This window comes from Marmota flaviventris, chromosome 3 (assembly GCF_047511675.1).
Source record: "Marmota flaviventris isolate mMarFla1 chromosome 3, mMarFla1.hap1, whole genome shotgun sequence".
Taxonomy (NCBI): domain Eukaryota; kingdom Metazoa; phylum Chordata; class Mammalia; order Rodentia; family Sciuridae; genus Marmota; species Marmota flaviventris.
The window spans coordinates 143,641,417-143,664,172 of record NC_092500.1 but is presented as its reverse complement, the minus strand read 5'-3'; the positions used below and the strand labels follow the sequence as shown (position 1 = coordinate 143,664,172).

The window sequence follows — 22,756 nt, the reverse complement described above, 5'->3', positions numbered from 1 at the left end:
CCATTTCTTGTTTTCTTAGGCTTTCAGAGATAATAGTATTTTCCTGGATTTTATGTTAATTTTTCATTTGCTTTTCTTTGTGACTTTTTCCATATATGTTTATATCCCTAAAATAGACTGTTTTATTTTACATTGTTTTGGATCACATCCTTTCACTTGATCTTTGGTCAGGATTATATTTGTGAGGTCCATCCATTCATGTTGCAGGATGTAGCTATTAAATCTTTTTCATTACTCTATAATATGCCATTATATAGACATAAATGTGCTGGTTTAGCTGTTGTTTTACAATAGACATTTGGATAGCTATTTGTGGGCATTGTTATGCATATTCCCTAATACACATGTTACAACAGTTTCTTAAAGCATATATTTAAAAGTGGAATTGCTGTCATAGAGTATGTATGTTTAATTTTACTAGATAATAAATTGTTTTCTAAAAATGGTTGTCCTAATTTATACTATTTCCAACAGTGTTTTACGACTTTGGAAAAATATTTTCCAAATATTTTGAGTCCTTATTAAACTTTTTTTCCTTGGTTATTTGTATTTGAGCTATAAATTACCAGAATGCTTTTTAAAATATTGATTTATTTGGTAGAAGATTGTTTATGGGTAGATTTGCTCATCCTCAGTTTTGTCAGTTTTTTTTCTCCATATTCTCACCAACACTTCAGTAAAGTGAGATTTTAAAAATTTGTTTTGCTAATCTGGTAGTTATAATTTTGTTTTCTGTGGTAACTAATGAAGTTGAGGATATATTATTAAAACATCTCACACAAATTAGAGATCTTATTTAATACCAAGATTTACTAACTTTTGGGATACCAGGGATTACAAGGCATAGGCCAGGCAGAGGAAGGCCTGGAACAGCTGGCACTTGCACTGCTGCTTGAGGTTGAAACCCAAGGCAGAAGTGAGCAGTCACCACACACAGCAGGGAGCACTGAGGTTATGAAACATCTGTATTTTACACTCATACAGTTACATAGCATGGGTGATGTTTCTGGGAAACAAACCCTTATTAATCCCTAGATTCTAGATTTATTACCATATGTAATCCTAAAGCCAGAAAGATCCTGCAAAGAACATTGTATAAATGAGAACTGTCCTCCTAGCATTTGGTCCAGAGGTGCCCAGATTTTCTTGTTTTACGGTGCCCTAGTGTTTTAGTAATATTTTTCATATTTGCTCCAGGGCCAAAAGGAATACCTAAGAGTTTTGTTAATTAATTAGCTACTTTGAAACAATTCAATTAGTAATTATGTCCTAACAGTTTTGTTGCTGTTTGTTATATAATATTTATAAATTTGGAAGAAGATATTTTATTTCATTCTTAAATATTATTACTTGTTAATGGATTATATGTTCTTTGGGGCATTGCATAGCCTCTTAAACCTTGGAGTGTAGATACCATCACCACCTCCTCATATCATTCCACATTGATGTTGTTGATACCTTTTTTATCACAACTACCACCCAAAATCCCAACTCCACAAAGGATATCATTGAAAGGAATGAAGTGCAATGTAATATTGAAGATGGAAGCACAAGTGGTTTTGGGATGCTTGACAAATGTCAGGTGTAACTGATTCTTAGAAGGATTTAAACATCCTACAGTGCCCCAGGGTACTTGAATGTATAGTTTGAAAACTACAGCATTAGCCTGTGTCAATTTGTTACTGGAAGGTAAACAAGTAGATTAGACCAAGTCATTTCTTTTTTTCTCCTGGTACAAGTCCCTTACCACTTGCCCGCCCGCCCTCTACCCCACCAACCACCATGTGGAATGTTAGCCATTCTATTTCCTTCTCTGTAAAACAGGATGTTTTAAACTACTTAATTAAATTTTTGAGAATTTTATTTAATTTTAAGATTTAATATTTCTGTTATATTTATTTTGCTTAATTTATTTTTATTTAGTACTTTTACAAAAATTTTCAAAGTTACTGGTAAACATTCATAGTACTCTTTAATAAGCTTTAGTATATGCTGCATTTGATTTCTATTTGTCTGCCTTATTTTTTGACTCACCTTGCAGTAATTTCATTAGTCTTCCAATTTTGACCTTCATTCCTTTTACTTAACACTTTATTACTTCCTACATTTTATTTTATTAGGGGTGATTCTGATGTCTTTTTCCAAATATTTTGAGTCCTTATTAAACTTTTTTTTCTTGGTTATTTGTATTTGAGCTATAAATTACCAGAATGCTTTTTAAAATATTGATTTATTTGGTAGAAGATTGTTTATGGGTAGATTTGCTCATCCTCAGTTTTGTCAGTTTTTTTTCTTTGCTTACATATTTTGAAGCTGTATTACATGGCTGATTCAGGGTTAAGAATTCTGTCGTGTGGGGGGAGCTTTTGCAGATTTCTACATTCTTGCCTGAAGTCCATTTTGTGTGAATTTTAACTACCAGTTTTCTTTTGATTAGTGTGTATTTTCTATTTTACTTTAAAAATTTCTCCATATTTGTTTCATGCATATCTCTTATAAGCAGCATATAGCTGAATCTGTCTTCTATACAATATGGTTATTAATACTTTTTTTTTTAAAACATAAAGGATTCTGGTTGATCTGAAAAATGAAGTTTGGTATCAAAAATGTCATGACCCTGTGTGCAAAGCAGAAAACTTCAAATCTGACTGTGAGTAGTTCATTTTTTCATTAACAATAAAGTAAAAACTAGATATCTGTCTATAATAGTTTTTCTATATCTGTATAATAGTTTGACTGTCTTTCTGATTCAGATTTTCCATTACCTGCTGAAGTCAGTCTTCTGTTTCTTCTCAAACAGGTAGGTGCAGTTTTTCATCTTTCTCATTACTAATTGGTTTTTGGCATAGTAGAATAAGTGAGCTCTCCAGATACCTTTTAAACAGAATGGTACCTGTTTTCACTTAGGAATATAGTGTAGTGATTTTCCCATCTTAGCACACATCTGATAATTTTTATGTCATTGCTGCATAAGAAATTATATAATCAATTTATTTAACTAGTCCCAGATGCTTCGAAAGTTTCTCATTTTCACTTTACAAAAAGTAAACCAAAGTAGCCATCTTTTTGTTTCTTTGAACAACCATGGCTATAGGATTAATTTCTAGAAGTAGAATTGCACCAAAGAATATATACAGTTTTAGTTTCGATAGCTATTATCAGACTGCCAAAGCAGCATTTTTCTTTGGTCTTTTATTTACTCAAGTGATTCATTTTCAGTGTAGAAGAAAAATAGAAAATACATACAAAGGGGAGAAAAATCTTCCCCACTCATAGTTTGACCTGATGTGAAATTTTAGCATACATCTTCCAGAATTTGTATCTACACCTGTTCGTGTATATTTTTATAAGTCATAATACACAAACTATTTGGTAGGGTTTTTTTCCCCTTAAAGTGTCACAAATGTATTCAACAAAACCTGTTATCAAATTGCTGTCCATAAAACAGGAAATCAGAGTTCTATAAAAAATTGGACACCTAATAACACTACTTTCCTTTCCCAACACTGGATGTTCACCTTCTATTCTTTGTTAATGAAGTCAAACTCTTCCCATATTTACTATTTGTATTTCTATTATGAATTGCATATCTCTCCTTTGTCCATTTTTCTATGACATTAATGTTTTATAAGAAATTTTATTAGAAGTTGAACCTAGAGTGCTTTACCACTGAGCCACATCTTGAGCCCTTTTTATTTTTATTTTGAGACAGGGTCTCATTGAATTTCTCAGGGCCTTGCTAATAAGTTGCTGAGGCTGGCTTTGAACTTGTGATCCTCCTGTTTTAGCCTCCTGAGTTGCTGGGATTACAGGCATGAACCACCATACCCAGTTGTCGTGTTGTACTTTTAAATCTTACCTTTGTCTTCTGGGTCATATCTATGAGCACTTTTATACCATTATGGTTAGAATAAATTACTTGCTATAAGCTGAACAAGTGCTTGAGTTTATAGTCTAGAAAACCCACATTATCTATTCAATTAAAAATTATCTTAAAAAATTATCTCCTGAAATAACTCATGTCTCCAAGTTTAGAATAGTGGAAATCCTAAGAGCTGGATATAAAAGAACCAACACCTCCAAATACTCTGCCAAATTGCCTGGTTTGAAAATGTTTATAAATAACTAAGAACTAATTTTAAAAAATGAAATTGTGTCTCTTAGGAGGAGGAGGGATATGTCATCCTTGATAGGAGTGTTATTTTGATGACTGGTTTCAGCTGATTTTTAAATTTATTTTTCTGCTTATTTGAAAATACCACAAATATGACAAGTTGAAAGTACTTTTGGCATATATAGTTGTTACCATTACTTGGACACAACTTATTTTGGCTATTATTTAAGATAATAAAGGAACAATATGATGAATACCCATATAAGTATCACTTAAGCATTTTATCATTTCTGCTTAAAATCTTTTAAAAATATTCTAAATTATTATATTATTGGTGTTATTTATCACTTTTCTATAACATTATCTTATAGATTTTAAAAAGTAAAGAAAATTTCTAACCTGCAAATACCGCATGAAAATAAGTGATTCTCCTGGCCCAACCTTCACCTGGATTTGCCATTTGTTGACATTTGGCTGCCTTCCTCCCTCTAATGTACACATGTATTACTATTTTTGATGAATCTCAAGAGTAAGTTGTAGATATTTAAACCCTTCACTTCTTAATTAAGCGTGTTCATGAAGAATAAGGACATTCTTACATAGCTATGGAAAAAATTTTAAATTCAGGAAATTTAACATTGATGCAATATGCTATCTAATATACAACCCAAACATATTTGGACAATTTTCTTCCAAACCATGTTTACAATTTTTAATATACTTTGTAAATTAGAGAAATAAATCTGTTGTGAAGATAGCAAATGTATTTTCTAATCTGTCTTTAGCTGGATTAGCCACTTGTTGTAAAATCAAATCGACCTTTGTTGTAGCCCAGTCTGGGAATATTGAAAAATGTCAAGGAACTGCAGGCAACTTAAAATTTGGAATTTCAAGAGTGTCTGAGCTACAAAGGCAACACCTTTGAGTTAATACACTCATCCCATGACTATACTAGAGACAGTTCATCGAGCATATTCACTGTACTAACTGTTGAAGAACTGGTCCTTACTTCATCCCTTAACATAGATTCAGAGTATGGTGAAATTGTCGCATATTGCATCTAAATAACTTTTATCTTCCCATCTTCTTCCCCATTGAAATAAAGGAAGAAGAGTTTACAGAAGATGAAACTGGGCACAATGAAACCAAGAATCCTCATGAGCTCCCGTCAACAGCAGGTGCATCTGCCGATGCTGACTGGGATAATGGCACTGATGATGCTTGCTTTTTAGAAGCAACCGAAGATGCTGAATTAGCTGAAGCTGTAGAGAACAGTCTTCTTACTTCTCATAGTAGTACAGAGGATGAAATTCCCGATGAACTAATTATTGAGGTATTTCAAGAGTAGCTCTCTGTGGACAGTGCTTACTATCCAGGCAAAAATTTGCCTGAAGTCTGAGATTTGATAACAGATTTATTAAATTAGGCCTCGGAGTGCAGCTCAGTGGTAGAGTGCCTGCTTGTCTAGCATGCAAAGGCCCCAAGTTCAATCTCCAGCTGCACACAAAATAATTATGTTAACTTATTAAGTCTGTTTATATCAATTGTGTTTTTATCACTTTATCTTCCAATTTGTTATTTACTAAAGTAAACCAGTTTTATTGAAAATTGGCTTTGGTGTTTTTAAACTCATTCAATAGACATCTCATTAACCAAAATTGGTCTGTGTTCACAATGACATAATTTTAAAAGTTTATTTATAGATTAATACTCATGTCTGGGTTTTAATATCTGGGGCTGATTAAAATAAGGTATTAGCATTTTATTATCAGGAAAGATGACTATGGCTTCTAAGACAAACTTGTTTCATTTATTTTAGTGATTAAGTCATACTTTTAAAAAAGTTTGAGATGTGTTATGTAGGTAATATTTCATAGACTGGTCTTCTCATTCCTGGCCAAGGAGCTTTCCTAATTGATGATTGATATTTTGCAGATGGTTTTCAGCTCCCAGAAGTGTTCTGGCTTTAAATAACAGAGCTGGAAGGCTGGATGAATCATACTGTTGAAGACAGAAAATTATATAAGTTCACAAATATTAAATAGTTGACCAATGTCGATAGAACAATTTTTGATAGAACTTTTGATAGCTACTTCTTTCATTTTTTAACCAAGATCATTAAGAAAATTGGCTTTAATTCACTCTGTAATATAAAGTTACAAGGGAACCACTCTATAAAGCTCAAACTGATCTATTTATCCAATATGAATAGTTGGTTCAAGGAGAACTACAGCATTGGATTAAAACAAAATCATGCCTGTGACAGGTAAACAACTGCTCTGGGCAAGTGTGCTAATCTGAGGTGGGGTTTGTTTGATCTCATATCTATTTTAAAACACACAAAAAAGTAAGGTAGGTATTTTTTACTGCAAGAACTGATGGAATGAGAACACCAAACTTATTATAAAAGTTTATAATAAAAATCCAAAATATCTAGAAAAATTGGGAGGATCAGTTAAATGTCTTAATGGGTTAAGAACATTTGAATTGCAACCTTTAAGTTACAGGTTTCAATTATGTAAATATTTCAGTGAAACTGACATAGGTGCATTAAAATGGGTTGGAAATTGAATCTGTAGAGTTTATATATTGTATAGTATAATAACTACATTACATTGTATAATTATATGTTACTTAATTGATCATATTTAAATTTTTATACATGTTTTACTGCTTTGGGATTTTTCTACTCCTCTAGCTTTCATTGAATAGCTAAAAAAAGATATATAATAAATTTTCATTGCTTTATATTATGCTGTTCATTGTCTTAAAGCTTCTAGTACTACATAGCATGGAAATACCCTTCATCATCTAAAGCACAATAAAAAGTAAAAATCCAACTTACCATTTCTTTTATGTTTGGTTCTTTCTCTTGAACAACTGAATAATCATGATAAAGCTGTTTTAAATTAGATAAGAAATACACTGCATTCCTAAGGGATGACTTTCTCTCTTCAAGTTCATCATATTTTGTTTGTAGTTGTTTTAGTTGTGGTTCTAACCTAGAACAAAAATAAATTTTTCCACAAAATAAACATATAGTGAAGTGTAACAGGCTACAAAGTATGAGACTATGTATTTAGGTATACTGCATTAAGTATGAAAAATTAGGGGAGGTAGACTAGATGATTTATCTTTGGATCTGACAAAGATAATTGAAAAAAATGAAAGGAGTACTAGGTTTAAATTTTCTTTGTAGGAAAAACCCTCTGACCTGTGATATACAATGAATAATGAACAATGACACCCAGAAGAATATGCCTTACATATGCTAAAATTCATCAATTCAGTCCAGACTTGGGAGCTATGAATTAACCTGTAAACTTGGTTGGCATTTTATAGTCTCAGGCAGGAGTAGCCAGGCATTGTAGTTTTAACTGTGGACAAAAACTTTCCCCTTCTTATCAAAATCCTGTCCATTTTCCAAGGTCTAGTAAAACTAGTGGGAAAACTATCATAGTACCTGGATGAAAAATGTGGACCTTGGACCAACTGCTTCACTTCTTAGTGGTTTAGTTTGTTTACCTATAAAATAAGGGATAATTTAGGTTTTATGGGCCAAAATGAGGAGGAAAGGCTGCCAATTTTAATTTTTCCCAAATATAGAAAAAACTGTCCTCTACTATGATTTTATAAAAGTCAAGTCCTCTGCTTCCAGTTGCCACACTCTTCCACCACAATGTTCTGCCTCCCCTGGGCCCAGAGCAATGGAGTTGGCCAACAATGGGCTGAACCTCTGATACTGAGCCAAAATAATCTTTTCCTCCTCTTAAAAATAATAAAGAAAAGCCCTTTTTAACAGTCCTTCACATTGAACAAATTCAGCACCCATCAGCAAACTGACTTCTGAACTGGCAGGATTATGATCAGGAGTCAGAATTACAATCAGCTGACAGCAGAGTCTTGCTCCCCCACTTCCTAGGGGTTTGACTGTGTTATTATTCCTCTGTGCTTTGGGGTTTTCACATGCAAAGTTAAAAACATGATATACTACACTTATTCTTACTATATATTTTCGAAATATACTTCTCCAACTTCTAAAATTATACCTAGAAAAGGTATAAAAACTCTTTAAGTCTGAGTGGTCTCACATGACAACAAAGCAGAGCCTCATTACAGAATTCACATCACCTACTTCATAGGATGATGACTAATAGATTTGTAGAAAGTGCCCTGCCTCAGAGGAAGCTATTAAGTGTTATTATGTTACCTTAAGTTTCTAATTTGGGGCTGTGCCAATGGAAACTTTATATGGGTCAGCCCCTGTCCCTAGACAAAATGTGGAAATCAAGGGAAGAAATTTATTAACTAGTCCATTATTAAATTCTTAGGGCATTCTCTTCTTTAAAACTCAGTACTTTACTGGGGACTGAAATGGGGCCAGTTATGTTATATGAATTTATTAATATGTCAAAGTGAACTCACAATTATGTAAGACAATAGTGCACTAATAAAAAACCAACCTAGTACTTAATTACATCTTTCCTGATAATATCACATTCTTTCTCAGGCTGTGTGTGTGTGTGTTTTGGGGATCAAACCCAGGGCCTTGCTTCTACTAGGCAAGCAGTGTACTTGAGAGACTGGGCTACATCCCCAGCCCTCTCTATTTTAAAACTCCTTAAAAGCAGAGAGCATAGCTGATTCTACTTTATTCAAGCCTCCAGCTCAGTCCTGGCCTCAGAAGAGCAGCAGAAAATGTGTGATCCTGTATTCTGAACCAGCCTGGGGGACTGCCTTGGCCTGCAAAGCCTGTGAGGTTTTTCTGGCCCAACAGTATGGATTTACACAAATGCCGCTCCAGGGTATACATTTCTGTGGTAACAAAGAACACTTCATGTGTGTTAGCCATTATGAAGCACTTTTCTAGAGATTCACTCAATTCCTATAACACGCTAAGATACAGGTGGTATTATTATGCCCACATAAAAAAGATGAAACTGAGATACTGGAAAGGTAAGTAACTTGTCCAACACTGCACAGCCAGTAAATGGCACAAACTGGATTCAAACCCAGCCGTCTAATTCTAAAGACTATGCATTAAACCTCTTAAGCAGGCTGTCTTGGGCCAGAACTGAGAGAGAGTGGGAAACAGAGCAGTGCTGAATTCTCTTGTGCTAATTGGTTCTGCAACTAGGCAACATAACCTGCCTTCCATGACCATCTGAGCTCAAAGATAACCTGGTGCTTTTAATATGACACTCCACCAAATGACACACTATACTACTGTCCTTTTAAGTTCTCAACCAGGATTTTGGTATTATCTTACCGAAGAAGTTCATCTTGGACTTCAATGAGACGCTGCCTTTTTCTTTCAATATCAGAAGTCATCTAAGTAATACAATAATTTGTTAAATTAATGTAAACATTTAAACACTGCCACAGACATCGTGCCAGGTACTGGAAGAGCAGCAGGAAACAGAGAGACTAGGTGTGGCTTAGTGGGCAGTTTTTAGGTTACTGGAGTGTGCCCTTAGGAAACTGTAGGAACCCAGTCCCCTGCTTGCTCTCTTGTGCTCGCTGGCATGATGTTATGGGGTTTTGCTCTGTCACACACTCTCACCATCATGTGCTGCCTCGCCATAGGCCCCAAACCAACAGGTCAACTAGTCATGGACTGGAACCTCCAAAACTACGAGCCCAAATTAACCTGTTCTAAGTTGATTATCTTAGGTATTTCACTATAGTGATAGAAGGATGACTAACATAGATCCCCATTCTTTATCTTGCATAACATTTCTCTACCTTAATCAACCACAAGATCAACCAAATAAAAGACTAAAAAAGATAAAAAATTGTATACGAATTCCAAGATTTGTACAAATTAAAAAAAAAAAAAGTCTTATCTTTACTTAACTCTTTATAGTCAAATAATACTGACAGATATATATTTTTTTTTGGATATCGGGGATTGAACCGAGGGACACTTGGCCACTGAGCCACATCCCCAACCTTACTTTGTATTTCATTTAGAGACAGGGTCTCATTGAGTTGCTTAGGGCCACACTTGCTGAGGCTGGCTTTGGACTCGCAATCCTCCTGCCTCAGTGTCCTGAGCTGCTGGGATTACAGGTGTGTGCCACTGTACCTGGCTTGTTTGTATAATTCTAATCACATAGTGATTTACCTTAGCATTCTTCCTTTTCAGATTTTTCAACATGTGGGCTTCTTTAAGCTACACAAAACAAAAAATAAGCAGATGAATTTTTCCAAAGTTAAATGTTACAGAGTGTTATGGTTTTGATATGAGGTGTCCCCCCAAACCTCTGGTTAACACAGAATAGTCAGAGGTTAGATTGAAATGATTGGATTTTGAGAATGGTCCATCCTGGTTTGAATGACTAGGTGGCACCTCTAGACAGATGGGGCATGGCTGGAAAGGTTCATCTTCCCTGCAGCCCCCTGCTCTCCCACTTTCCTCTGCTACCCTGCGGCCATGAAGGGAGCAGGCCCTGCACTTCCCTCATGCTGTTCTGCCTCACCTGGGCTCAGAGCAGCAGAGTCAGCCATGGATGAACAAAGATCTCTGAAACCATAAGCCCCAAATAAACTTTCCCTCCTCTCAGTTGTTCTTGTCAGGTATTTTGGTTACAGCAAAACAAAGCTGAATGAAACACTTAGTTTCATATGTAGTTTATAATAGTTTTTAGTTTAAAAACAGCATGTAAAATGTGGGTAGCTCTAATGTACTGTTATCCTATTGAGAATAAGTGCAAGCTTTTCTAAGACAACAATGTGCTGCCCCAGCATTAAAAAAATTTAGAGCAACAAATTCATGTCAGTAAGCTTACCATTCTGATGAGTTCTTCTTTAATATTAAAAGAAAATTTGTTGATGGCTTCCTTACAAATTTTAGATTCTACTCTTTGTCTGTAAAGGAGTCAAAAGGGAAAAAAATCAAACTAGGTATTTAAAGATTTTGAAAGGTGTGCTTCATTTGCTTAGGGCATAAACACACAATGTGACATATACTACTGTACATATCTAAGATGACAATATTCAACTTGTAGCCCTTTCTCAGACTCAAAAAAACAAAACTGGAAACGTTTCAGCAGGAAATTTTTTTTTTCCTCCTAAACCTTCTGGTGCAGTCATTTAATTCCCTGGAATAAGCCAAGTCCACAGTGATACCAAGTAATGTAGAAATCCTTAAAGCAAATCCTGGCTTTTTCCTACTACCTGATCTATTGACTAGCAGACTTTATCCTGGGCAGCCACAAGTTATCTGCCAGTGTCTCAGAAACTATAGAGCTGACCACTCAAAGAAAGTGGTTTGGGCCCTTGCCACAAGGGAGGAGAGATGTGGTGGCCATGCTCTTGTTCCCCAGGTGGGAACACTCTTGGCTGGAAAGGAGACTCACTGTGACTGTGTTCCAGCAGCAGCAGACACTCTGCTAGGTCTCTGGCCCATTAATTTTTTGTCATCTTATTGTTGGGTCCTAAGAGTTCTTAGCATACTTTGAATAACAGTCCTTATCAGACATCTTTTGCAAATATCTTCACCTATTCTGTGGCTTATCTTTTCATTCTTGAAAGTGTCTTACATGGAAGAAAAAAAGTTATTGAGGTTTGGTTTATCAATGCTTTCTTTTGTGGATAGTGCTTTTGGTATTATTAATTTATTTTCAAATCCAAGGTCATCATTTTTTTCTTCTCCTGTTCTAAGAGTTTTATGGTTTTGCATTTTATATTTAGGTTTATAATTCATTTTGAGTTAATATTGTTAAGCACATAAGGTCTTTGTCTAGATTCTTTTTTTCTTTTTCTTATATGCGGATACCCTACGGTTTCAGCACAATTTGTTGAAAAGACTTTTGTATCCATTTTATTGTCTTTCCTCCTTTTTCAAAGTCAGTTGACTACATTTCTGTGGGTGTGTTTCTGGGCTCTGTATTCAGTTCCACTGATTTATCTATCTATTATTTTACCAATGCCACACTGTCTTGTTTATAGCTTTATGGTAAATTTGTTGTCAGGTAGTATTAGTCCTCCAACTTTGGTCTTCCATCTTGATTTGATTATTCTCTGGTTTTTGCCTCTCTATTATAAACTTCAGAATCAGACTATTGATATCCATAAAATAACTTTCTGGGTTTTTTAATGAACTTGACATCTTAACAATATCAAACTTCTCTATCCATAAACATGAAATCTCTCTCCATTTATGCAGTTCTTCCTTGATTTCTTTAATCAGAGTTTTGTAGTTTTCTTCCTACATATTTCTACATAGTTTGTGAGATTTATGCCTAAGTATTTTATTTGGGGGATTGCTAATGTAAATGGTCTTGTGTTTTTAATTTAAAATTCCATTTGCTTTGGATAGTAGATAGGAAAATAGCCGACTGTTGAATACTAACCAGGTACCCTGCAACCCTGCAGTAATCAATTTCTGGTCCCAAAAAGGTTTTTTGGTCTGTTCTCTCAGATTTTCTACAGAGATGATAGTATGATTGTGTCATCTGAGAACAAAGACAGTTTCACTTCTTTCCCAATCTATATACTTTTTCTTTTTTTGTCTTATTATCTAGGACTTCCAGTGTGATGCTGAAAAAGAATGGTGAGACGGGATAGACTTTCCTAGTTCCTGATCTTGATGGGAAAATTTCTAGTTCCTTATCATTCAGTACAATGTTAGCCATAGGTTGTTTTTTTTGTTTTGCAGATATTCTTTATCTAAAGTTAAAGAATAGAGTGGTGTATTCCTAATTTTACCAATAGTTTTTGTCATGACATGGTTATTGGATTTTTATCAAATGCTTTTCCTGAATCTATTAATATGATCATGTTAATTTTTCTAAACACGATTTTCTAAAGTTGAATTAACTTTGCATACCTACTTGGTGATGGTGTCTAATTCTTTTTCATACATTGTTGAATTCAATTTACTAACATTTTGTTGTGAATATTTCCGTCTATTTTCATGAGAGATAATGGTCTATTTTTTTTTTTTTTTAATAATGTCTTTGATTTGAGTAGAAGGTGATGCTGGCCATACAGAATGAGTTAGGAAGTATTCCTTTTGCTTTTATCTTCTGAAATATTGAAGAGAAATATCTAATTTCTTCTTTAAAAATGTGGTGAAATTCACCAGTGAGTCCATTTGGGTTTTAGTGACATCTGTTTGGGGGGAGTTGCTATTGATTCAGTTTTTTAAAATACTGACCTATTCACATCACCTATTTTTTCTTTTGTGTGTCAGATTGTGTCTTTCAAAGAATTTGACGACTTCATCTAGGTTATCAAATTTGTAGCCATACAGTTGTTCATAGTTTTCCTTTATTATCCATCTACTATTCATGCAATTTACTATAGTGATGACCCCTCTTTCATTTCTGACAGTAGTAATTTGTGTTCTCTTTTTTCTCTTAGCCTGGTTAGAGGCTTATTGATCTATTCTGATTTTCTCAAAGAACGAGTTTTTGATGTTGATCTTCTCTATTCTCTATTTTAAACTTCATCGCTTTCTACTCTGATTTTTATTCTTTTCTTCTAAAGATTAACTTTGGCTTTAATTTGCTTCTTTTTCCTAATTTCCTAAAGTGAAATGTTAGATGATTGAGGCACTGATTTGTTGTAGTTTCATTTTCGCTTAGTTCATAATATTTTAAAATTTCTCTTATGATTTCTTCTTTGACCAGTATGTCTGTTCTTTAGAAGTGTGCTGTATACTCTCCCAACATCTTTGAGATTTTCCAGCCATCTTTCTGGTATTGATTTCTAATTTGTGGTCTGTGAGCAGAATATGATTTCTATTTCACTCTGGTAAAGTGTGTTTTATAGAATGTGGTCTATCTTGGTGAATGTTTCATGTGTGCTTAATAAATATATGATTTCTTCTGTTGTTGGATGAAGTAGTTTACAGATTCCCATTGCAGGTTAAGCATCCTTATCCAAAATCTGAAATGCTCTAGTAACTGACATTGAGTAGACATGACACTAGATGTAAGTTATAGATTTCAGAGCATTTCAGATGTCCAATTTTCAGGTTAGGGATGTTCAACCATAAAGCATATGTAAATATTCCCAATTTAAAAATGCTGAAATATGAAACACTTAATGTTCCAAGCATTTCAGATAAGGGATATCCAACCTGTACGTTGTTTTTAATCTAACATTTATTTTTTATTCTTCCTTAGAATTTACGACTCTGGTTATGTTCCCCGTCTTCTCCAACAAAGATGTACAAATGGTCATCAAGTATATAAAAAGATGCTACACAATACTAACCACAAATCAATGCCACTTACATCCATTGGGTTAACTATTATAAAAACACATCAACAAAAACCTAAAAAACAGATGTTGGTGAGAATGTGGAGAATTTACGGAAGACATAAATTAATGGAATGACATCCCATGCTTATAGATTGGAAGACAAAATATTGCTAATATGTCCATACTACCTAAAACAATCCATAGATTCAACATAATCCTTAGCATAATACCAACAACATTTTTTGCATAAATAGAATATCCTAAAATTAAAAGGATCCCAAAAGTAGCCAAAACAATCTTAAGAAAAACAGCTGGGACCTCATACCTTCTGATTTCAAAACATACTACAAATTTACAGTAATCAAAACAGGATGGTAGTGGCAGAATGACAGACACAGACCAACAGAACAGGACATAGAACCCAGAAATAAACCCTCACGTATCTTGAGGGTTTATGATCTTTGACAGGGTGCTAAGGTTACACAAATTGGCAATAATAATTTCTTCCAACAATGGTGCTGGAAAAAGTGGATCCACATGCAAAAGAATGAAGTTGGACCCTTACCTTATACCATATACAAAAATCAACTCTTAAGTATATTTTAAGTACTAAATGGAAGAATCTGAAATTTATAATACTCCTAGGAGAAAAGCTTCATGACACTCAATTTAGCAATAATTTCTAGCATATGACATCAAAAAACATGAGAAACAAAAGAAAGAATAGACAAACGAGTCTACATCAAACTTAAAAACTTCTGCACATCAAAGGAAACAATAAGGCAATGAAAAAAGGCAACCCACAGAATGAAAGGAAATAATGGACCAAGTACTTGAATAGACATTTCTCTAAAGAAGGTATGTGAATGGCGACCTTACAGAAGGGAAAATGCTCACCTACACTAACCATGAGGGAAATGCAAATGGAAACCACAATTTTACACCTACCAAGATGGCAATTATATGTGTATGAAACAGGTAAGTGTTAGCAAGAATGTGGAGAATTGGAATTCTTGTGCACTGATGATGGAAATGTAAAATGGTGTAGTTCTGTGGAAAACAGTATGGTAGTTCCTCAAAACACAGAATTACCATACAGTCTTCTGGATATAGACACAACAGAACTGAAAGAAGGGACACAGATATTTGTACACCAAAGTTCATGGCATTATTCACAATAGTCAAAAGGTGAGAATGCATGTGTACTGGTGAATGAATGGATAAAGAAAATGTGAAATACATATGCTGAAATATTATTCAGTCTTAAAAAGGAAGTATATTCTGACACATGCTACATCATGGAAGAACCACAAAAACATTAAAATAAGCCAACTGCAACAAAACAGAACAAAAACACTATATGACTCCACTTACATGAGTAGTCACATTTACAAAGAAAGTGGAATGTCATTGCTGAGGAGGAGAGAGAAATGATGAGTTGTTTAAAGGGTGCAGAATTTCAGTTTTGCAAACTTAAGTTCTAGAGATGTGTTATAACAAGATGCATATGGTTAACACTACTATATACTTAAAAATGGTTGATGATACATTGTTATGTATTTTTACCTCAATATGAAAATACTTCTATAATCCACAACTATCAGAATAGTTATAATACAAAATAGTATTCCAAATATGATTTCACTGATGAATTGTTAATAAGCTCTGCTAAATCTAAGATTATGACATTGGCATTGGGGTCCCATGCTGTGGCTCATGGGGAAGTCCCTCTTTGGGTAGAAGTCTAGCTTTCCTAGACATTTTCATGACATCTCTTGGGCTGAATGGCAACCTTCTTTCTGAAGGCACATGTTAGGCGTCATGGTTTAGATATCACAAAAGCTGATGTGTGAGATAGTGCAAGAAAGCTTAGAGATGAAATGATTGGGTTATGAGATCCTTAACTGTGGGAGGCCATCCTCGCATGTGATTTGAGTTGCCTCCCTGGCTGGGTGAGAGGCGCTTAAACACAGCTGTGTTGGAGCCATTCCCCACCCTTTCCCAGGTCCGAGGGCTGGTCCATGCAGAGGCGTGCCTGGCCACTGACCTGAAGACCCAATCACCGCCCCCTGACTTTGGAATGCTGCACCCCTTAACCTTCATTGGATGGGATTTTTCCCTTAAATTTTTTGTTCCCCAATAAAAGCTCACTCCCTGGCATGCTCTCCCTCTCTCTCTAGTCTCTTCTGTAAACCTCGCCACCGCATTAGGTGGCTGAAGGCGGGAGCTAGGAGAAGCCGTCTTGGAGCTGGGGTAAAAGGTAATGAGAGTCTGTCTCTTTAATTTAAAACTCACCAGTAATTTCTTATGAACAAAACCTTCTTTCATGAAGCTCGTGCTGGTGGTGTGGCAGACTTAACCTAATCAGCGTGTTACTTCACTTGAATGAATTAACTGGGTGGTAGGTGGAGGTAGGTCTCTGGAGGAATGCCTTTGGGGCATATATTTTGTCCTTGGTGAGCAGAGTCCTCCCTCTGCTTCCTAGTGGTCATGTCCTGCACTGCTTTCCTCCACCACATTCTTCCGCCCTAGTGTTTTTTCTGCCTTATTTCTGGCCCACAGCAGTAGAACCAACCATGGATTGAGACCTCTTAAACTGTAAGCCCCTGTATGTTGTTCTGGTTGGGTCTTTTGGTCCACACTGATGAAAAAGCTGACTAAAACAATGGCCCAAAATCCCCCAGGGCAGTGTGGGACAAACTAAGTCTTGGGGCAGAACTGAGGGATATCCCTGGTTTAAACAGAGGGGCTCCGAGAAGTTCCTCTGTTCTTGTTATTTCTTCTTTCCCTGTGTCCTCCCCAGCACTGTGTTGTAGTCTGTGCCTTCTGCTTCAAGCCTCCGTGTCTCCTGAGCTGCCAGTTCTTTATTCTTCCTCTGAATCCACACCCCATCCTCTGACCTCACTGCTGTCCTCCCAGACACTACTCTCATAGAGGCCAGTGATGTTCTCAGGGGTAGCTGGCTGAACCACATCTCAGGCTTACTCTGCCAGTTTGCATTTTTTTGGTGGTGCCAGGGATTGAACCCAGGGCCTTGTGCGAGTCGAGCACTCGACCAACTGAGCTATATCCCCAGCTCCTGCAGTTTTGATAATACCTTTTTTTTTTTTTTTCCACCTCAAGGACTTCAGGAAAGAAAAGAAAACAACAACTACAATAATGAAAAACAAGAATAAAACTGGGGCCTGTGCTTGTAAAGTCCGGAGAAAACACAGGTGGAGAATGACTTTGTGTAGCTGTTTTTTCACTGTCTCCCACCAACCCCCCAGGCTGGAGAATGACAATCAAAGGGCTGTTGACTCTTGAGGCTGTTTCTCTCTGGACACAGGGTGAAGTCCTGACCTGATGGGCTATTCTGCACGATGACTGAGGGCTCAAGCCCAGGGGCTCATGTACCTCCAAACCTTTCAATCATGGGAGCTGACAGGCCTTTTACAATCTGACCAGAAGCCAACAGCCACAGAGGGCAACAAACTCAAAGGCTAAAACAACAACATACGGGGAATGCACTATTTCAAAATGGAACACATGTTAGATAGGAAATATATTTTAGACAAGATGCTTCAATAGTTTGAAATTAGCCTAATAAATATAATGTAATAGATATAAAAATATCTATAGTGCAATGATAGCGAAAACACTACATATCAAAAAATGGTGCGATGAGCAGAAGAATGCTTCAGGGGAAATTCATCAGGTCATATATCACAACATCAGAAGACTTACTTATATTCTACAATGGTTTTCTCAAATGCAGACAAAACAATATCCAATTCCATGATGTCTCTGGTCTTCCTCCCTTCTAGACACCAAATATGCACACTTTCGGAAGTATCTAGAATATTAAGATAAGTCAATTGAATACACTGATTTTTCATAATTTGGCTTTAGGTCAAAGGTTCTGAAAATAAAAATAGTCCTAGCAAATTGCTAGAGACCTATCACCAAAGAATCTGGGAGAAGCCATACTTCTTCCCATCCAGGCATAGTCCCACAAACCCATCTAAGCTCTCACTCTTACTACTGTCCACCTGGTTCTCCCATTTTGGGGGGTAGGGAAGTAGGGGAATTGAACTCAGGGGCACTTGACCACTGAGCCACATCCCCAGCCCTATTTTGTATTTTATTTGGAGACAGGGTCTCACTGAGTTGCTTAGGGCCTTTCTATTGCTTAGGCTGGCTTTGAACTCAAGATCCTCCTGCCTCAGCCTCTCGAACTGCTGGGATTATAGGCATGTGCCACCACACCTAGTTCAGTTCTCCCATTTTTGCACAAGTAATCAAAAGCATCGCTGCCTTTAATTACCTTGCTGGGCCTTTATTGAATAGTCTGCTATTATCTAACAACATAACTAGTGATAAACATCTCTCAGTTGTATTTTCTAAATTTTAATTAACTGGTAAGCCATGTAGAATACATCAAGACTACTGAACACATTAATTTAAAAAGTTGTAACATAGTAATATGCTGGACTAGCAATCTGAAAACCTAGGTTCTCATTTGAGCTTCTTTCTTACTAGTCTTGACACCTTAGCAAATATTTAACCACCCAGGGCCCAGTTTACTCAATAGTGAAACTGAAGAAATGAAATATGTTCTACCAACCAGGTGTGGTGGCACATGCCTATAATCCTAGTAACTCCAGAGGTGGAGGCAAAAGGATATCAAGTTCAAGGATAGCCTTGACAATTTAGTGAGAATCTCTTAAAAGGAAACCTATAAAAGGGGTGAGGATGGAGTTGAGTGGTGGAGTTCAACTTCAATTCCACAAAAATAAGTTCTGGCTTTTGTTGTGATGTTAACTCAAGTAAGAAAATACCTATGAGTACATTTACAAAAGCTATAAATTATGCATTTGTAAGGTATTATTATCAGTTAATTTTGAATGAGTATCCAAATTTTTGTATACTGTTAACAAACCAATGGAAACCAGTGACAGGATGGTCCTTTTTCCATAATTACTTCCTTATTTAATACTGCAAAGCTGATGGCATATGGATTCACACTGACCTGAGTCCAATGCTTGACCGTCATGGATTAATAACAGCCACAAATTCTTTGCCACTTTTTCCCATTTCCCTTCCTTGATGACTGGCTTGATCAATAGGACATGATGGAGTGATAGGGTACCACTTCCAAGGCCAGGTCTTAAAAAGATCTGCAGCTTCTACTTTTTCCCTCCTTATATGCTCCCTTTTGGAAGTCAACCATCATGTGAAATTCTGACTGCCAAACAACAGGAAAGCCCAAGCTAGCCACATGGAAAAAAAAAAAAAAAAATCACACGCGGTAACTAACTCCATGCACGATACACATGAATGGAGCCTACTCAGACTTCTACTCAGCCCAGTCACCAAATGAAGGTAGCAAATTAGAACTGCCCAAAGTAAAACTGTGAGGTGATCAAATGGTGGTGGTTATGAGTCTATTGGCAAACTTCTGTGAAGTGCCAAATAGTAACTACTGTTGGCTTTATGAGCCAACTACTCAGCCCTACCATTGTAGCATGAATGTGTTCAAATGAATGAATCTGGCTATGTCCCAATAAAAGTTTATTTTCAACAAAAGGCAAAGGTCATATTTGGACTGTAGACTGTAGTTTTTTTGACTGTTGTTTTAAATAATAAAAGTGTGGGGTACTTTGCTATGCATTAATAGATGCCTGAAACACTGGCTGATCCCAGTTAAGGTATGCAAGCTCAGACAAGTATTTTGATATTTGTTGATCTGTAAAAATGGGGAAAACAATAGCATCTATCCTCCATAGGTTTATTATGAGGACTGGAGTAAGGATGGTATTAAACACTTAGTGTAATGACCAGCACACAGTAAACATTCTGTTGTTTCATTGCTATTAATTTACAAACTAGAAACAGGAATTAGTAAAAGGTACTCTGTTAAGGCTTCTAGACTAGAACCACAATGCAACTCACCTCAATTCAGCCACTATCCCAATTCCCAAATCCTCGCTCAGTTAAGCTCAACTTACTAGGATCTTTGGATAAACCAATAATCTATCAAAAGTAGTCTGGCTAAGTGCGGTGACACACGCCTGTAATCCCAGCAGTTTGGGAGGCTGAGACAGGAGGATCATGAGGTCAAAGCCAGCTTCAGCAAAAGGTGAGGTGCTAAGAAACTCAGTGAGACCGTCTTTAAATAAAATACAAAATAGGGCTGAGGGTGTTGCTCAGTGGCCAAGTGCCCAAGTTCAATTTCTTGTACCAAAAAACAAAAACAAACAAACAAACAAAAAAAAAACAAAACCAAAAGAAGTCTGGTTTTTCTAAATTAAGTAATACTAAATATTTTATTAATAGTCCAAATAAAAATCTTCCTTAAGCTCTTAATAGCTTAATAGATTTTTAAAGTTTAATTAAGAACCATTATATGCAACCTGTCCACCTTATATTTTTTTTGGGGGGGAGGGGTATCAGGGATTGAACCCAGGGGTGCTTAACCACTGAACCATATCCCCAGCATCCCACCCCCCCTTTTTTTTTTATGTTTGAAACTGGGTCTCACTAAATTGCTTAGGGCCTTGCTAAGTTGCTGAGGCTGGCTTTGAACTTGTAATCCTTCTGCCTCAGCCTTCTGAGCTGCTGGGATTATAGGCATGCGCCACCATGCCCATTCTTTTTTGATTCAACATTTCTTATTTTGTCATTAGAATTTATTTTTTATTATGAGATATTTTATATACACAAAAACATTTATGTATGTGTGATGTAAAGATGAATAATAAAAGGAATACCCATAGGCCCACAGTAAAACTTAATAAAGAGAACATTAATAAGATATTAGGCATCCTATGTACCTCCAACTTGTATCCCCTGCCACATACTATTCTGCATTTTGCATTTATCTTATTAGTTGATTCTATAGTACATGAATATAATCCTAAACAATATAGTTCAGTTTTGCATGTTTTTGATGTTTTCATATTTATGTTGATGGACCAAAAAATATTTTACTTTGTATTTCATTCTGGTAGAAAATATACCATGACTTATCCATAATTTCTACTGTGATAGGTTTTGCTAGCATAAAAAATAATGTCAGAACACTAAAATACACGTTTCTTGGACAGGTGTAAGAACTGCTAATAAATGTAGCCACAAGCAACTATAGGTTTTGTTTGGTCTCATTTTCAACATTACCAGAGTTGCTCAGGTGATTGTAAAAAAATTCTATCTTTTTATACCTGCAATTAAGGATTTCCACTGATGGTAATCTCCATTATATATGAAATTGAGACTAAAATATTTGCCAGTCTAGTAGGTGTGACAAGGTGGCTCACTGTAGTAGTAACTTAGATTTCTATGATTAGTGATGGCTGTAGTTTGGATGTGAGTGTCCCCAAAGGCCCATGTGTTAAGGACACTATTGGGAGGTGGTGGGACCTTTGAGAGGTGAGCTCTAGTGGGGAGTCTTTAGGTCACTGGGGTGTGCACTAGAAGGAGGTTATAGGACCTGGCCTTTTCCTCTTACTCTCTTGCTTCTCCATCACACAGTGGGAAGTTTTGCTGTGCCATGTGCTCCTGCTGTGATGGACTTGCTCCTGCTGTGATGGACGTGCTCCTGCTGTGCCACGTGCTCCTGCTGTGATGGACGGTCTCACCACAGGCCCACAGCAAGGGGGCTAACCAAACACTATGGACCTCCAAAACTGAGAGCCAAAACAAACCTTTTCTCTTAGAGGCAGTATTGTAGGAGCAGAAAGGTGACTAATACAGAGATGGATTCTTCAAAAGTTTATTCTACTCTGTTCTCTATTCAATTAAAATTTATTGATGTCATCTGCTCAATTTTCTATTTGTCTTTTTATTCATTTTTTAGGAGTTTGCTAATCACATATAGTATCTTTTTTCAGATTTTTTTTTTTTTAATTTTGTGCCTTTCTTTATGGTCTCTTATCATCAGCTACTTTTGCCAGCTGCAGCAACTTAGCAAGACCCTATCTCAAAATTAAAAAAAATAAAAAGGAATGGAGATGTACCTCAGTGATAGAGCATCCCCAGGACAAAAAATAAAAAATAAAAGTGTTCATAGTGTCTTTACTCATAATAGCCAAAACCTGGAAATGAGTCAGTTGTCCATCATAGAGATTGGATAAGTTGTGGTATAGTCATGCAGGGGAATATTACACAGTAATAAGAATGACTCAAAACAGTGTGAATGAATCTCAAGAGTATATACTATGTGATTTTATGTATAGGAAATTTTAGAGCATGCAAAACTAATCTATGGTAGAAAAAACAATCCCAAGAAATTGCCTCTGGGGCTGTGGAGGAGTGGACTGACAGATACATAGAAAAACTTTCTAGATCAATGGCAAGCATTTATATTTTGATAGTGGTTTGAGTTATACGTTTGCATTTCCCCAAACTCAGCAACGACACACCTCAGCGTTTTATATGTACATTTTG

The 22,756-nt window shown here is 36.0% G+C and overlaps 2 protein-coding genes across 7 annotated transcripts in view; one reads left to right on the top strand and one right to left on the bottom strand.

The window, feature by feature from the left end:
* Primpol (primase and DNA directed polymerase) overlaps positions 1–5,714 on the top strand; it is a 35,950-nt gene extending 30,236 nt beyond the window's left edge. For all 5 annotated transcript variants that reach the window (XM_071610500.1, XM_071610499.1, XM_027927218.3 and 2 more), the window contains 3 exons: positions 2,568–2,650; positions 2,754–2,800; positions 5,220–5,714. In XM_071610500.1, the coding sequence (XP_071466601.1) occupies positions 2,568–2,650; positions 2,754–2,800; positions 5,220–5,462 (373 nt within the window). In that variant the 3' untranslated portion in view covers positions 5,463–5,714. The remainder of the gene's footprint in view (positions 1–2,567; positions 2,651–2,753; positions 2,801–5,219) is intronic.
* Positions 5,715–5,794: 80 nt separating this feature from the next.
* Cenpu (centromere protein U) overlaps positions 5,795–22,756 on the bottom strand; it is a 43,974-nt gene continuing 27,012 nt past the window's right edge. For both annotated transcript variants that reach the window (XM_071610501.1, XM_027927219.3), the window contains exons 8-13: positions 18,056–18,164; positions 10,906–10,984; positions 10,242–10,289; positions 9,384–9,445; positions 6,960–7,116; positions 5,795–6,115 (exon numbers count right to left, since the gene is read on the bottom strand). In XM_071610501.1, coding sequence (XP_071466602.1) covers positions 6,002–6,115; positions 6,960–7,116; positions 9,384–9,445; positions 10,242–10,289; positions 10,906–10,984; positions 18,056–18,164 — 569 coding nt within the window. In that variant the 3' untranslated portion in view covers positions 5,795–6,001. The remainder of the gene's footprint in view (positions 6,116–6,959; positions 7,117–9,383; positions 9,446–10,241; positions 10,290–10,905; positions 10,985–18,055; positions 18,165–22,756) is intronic.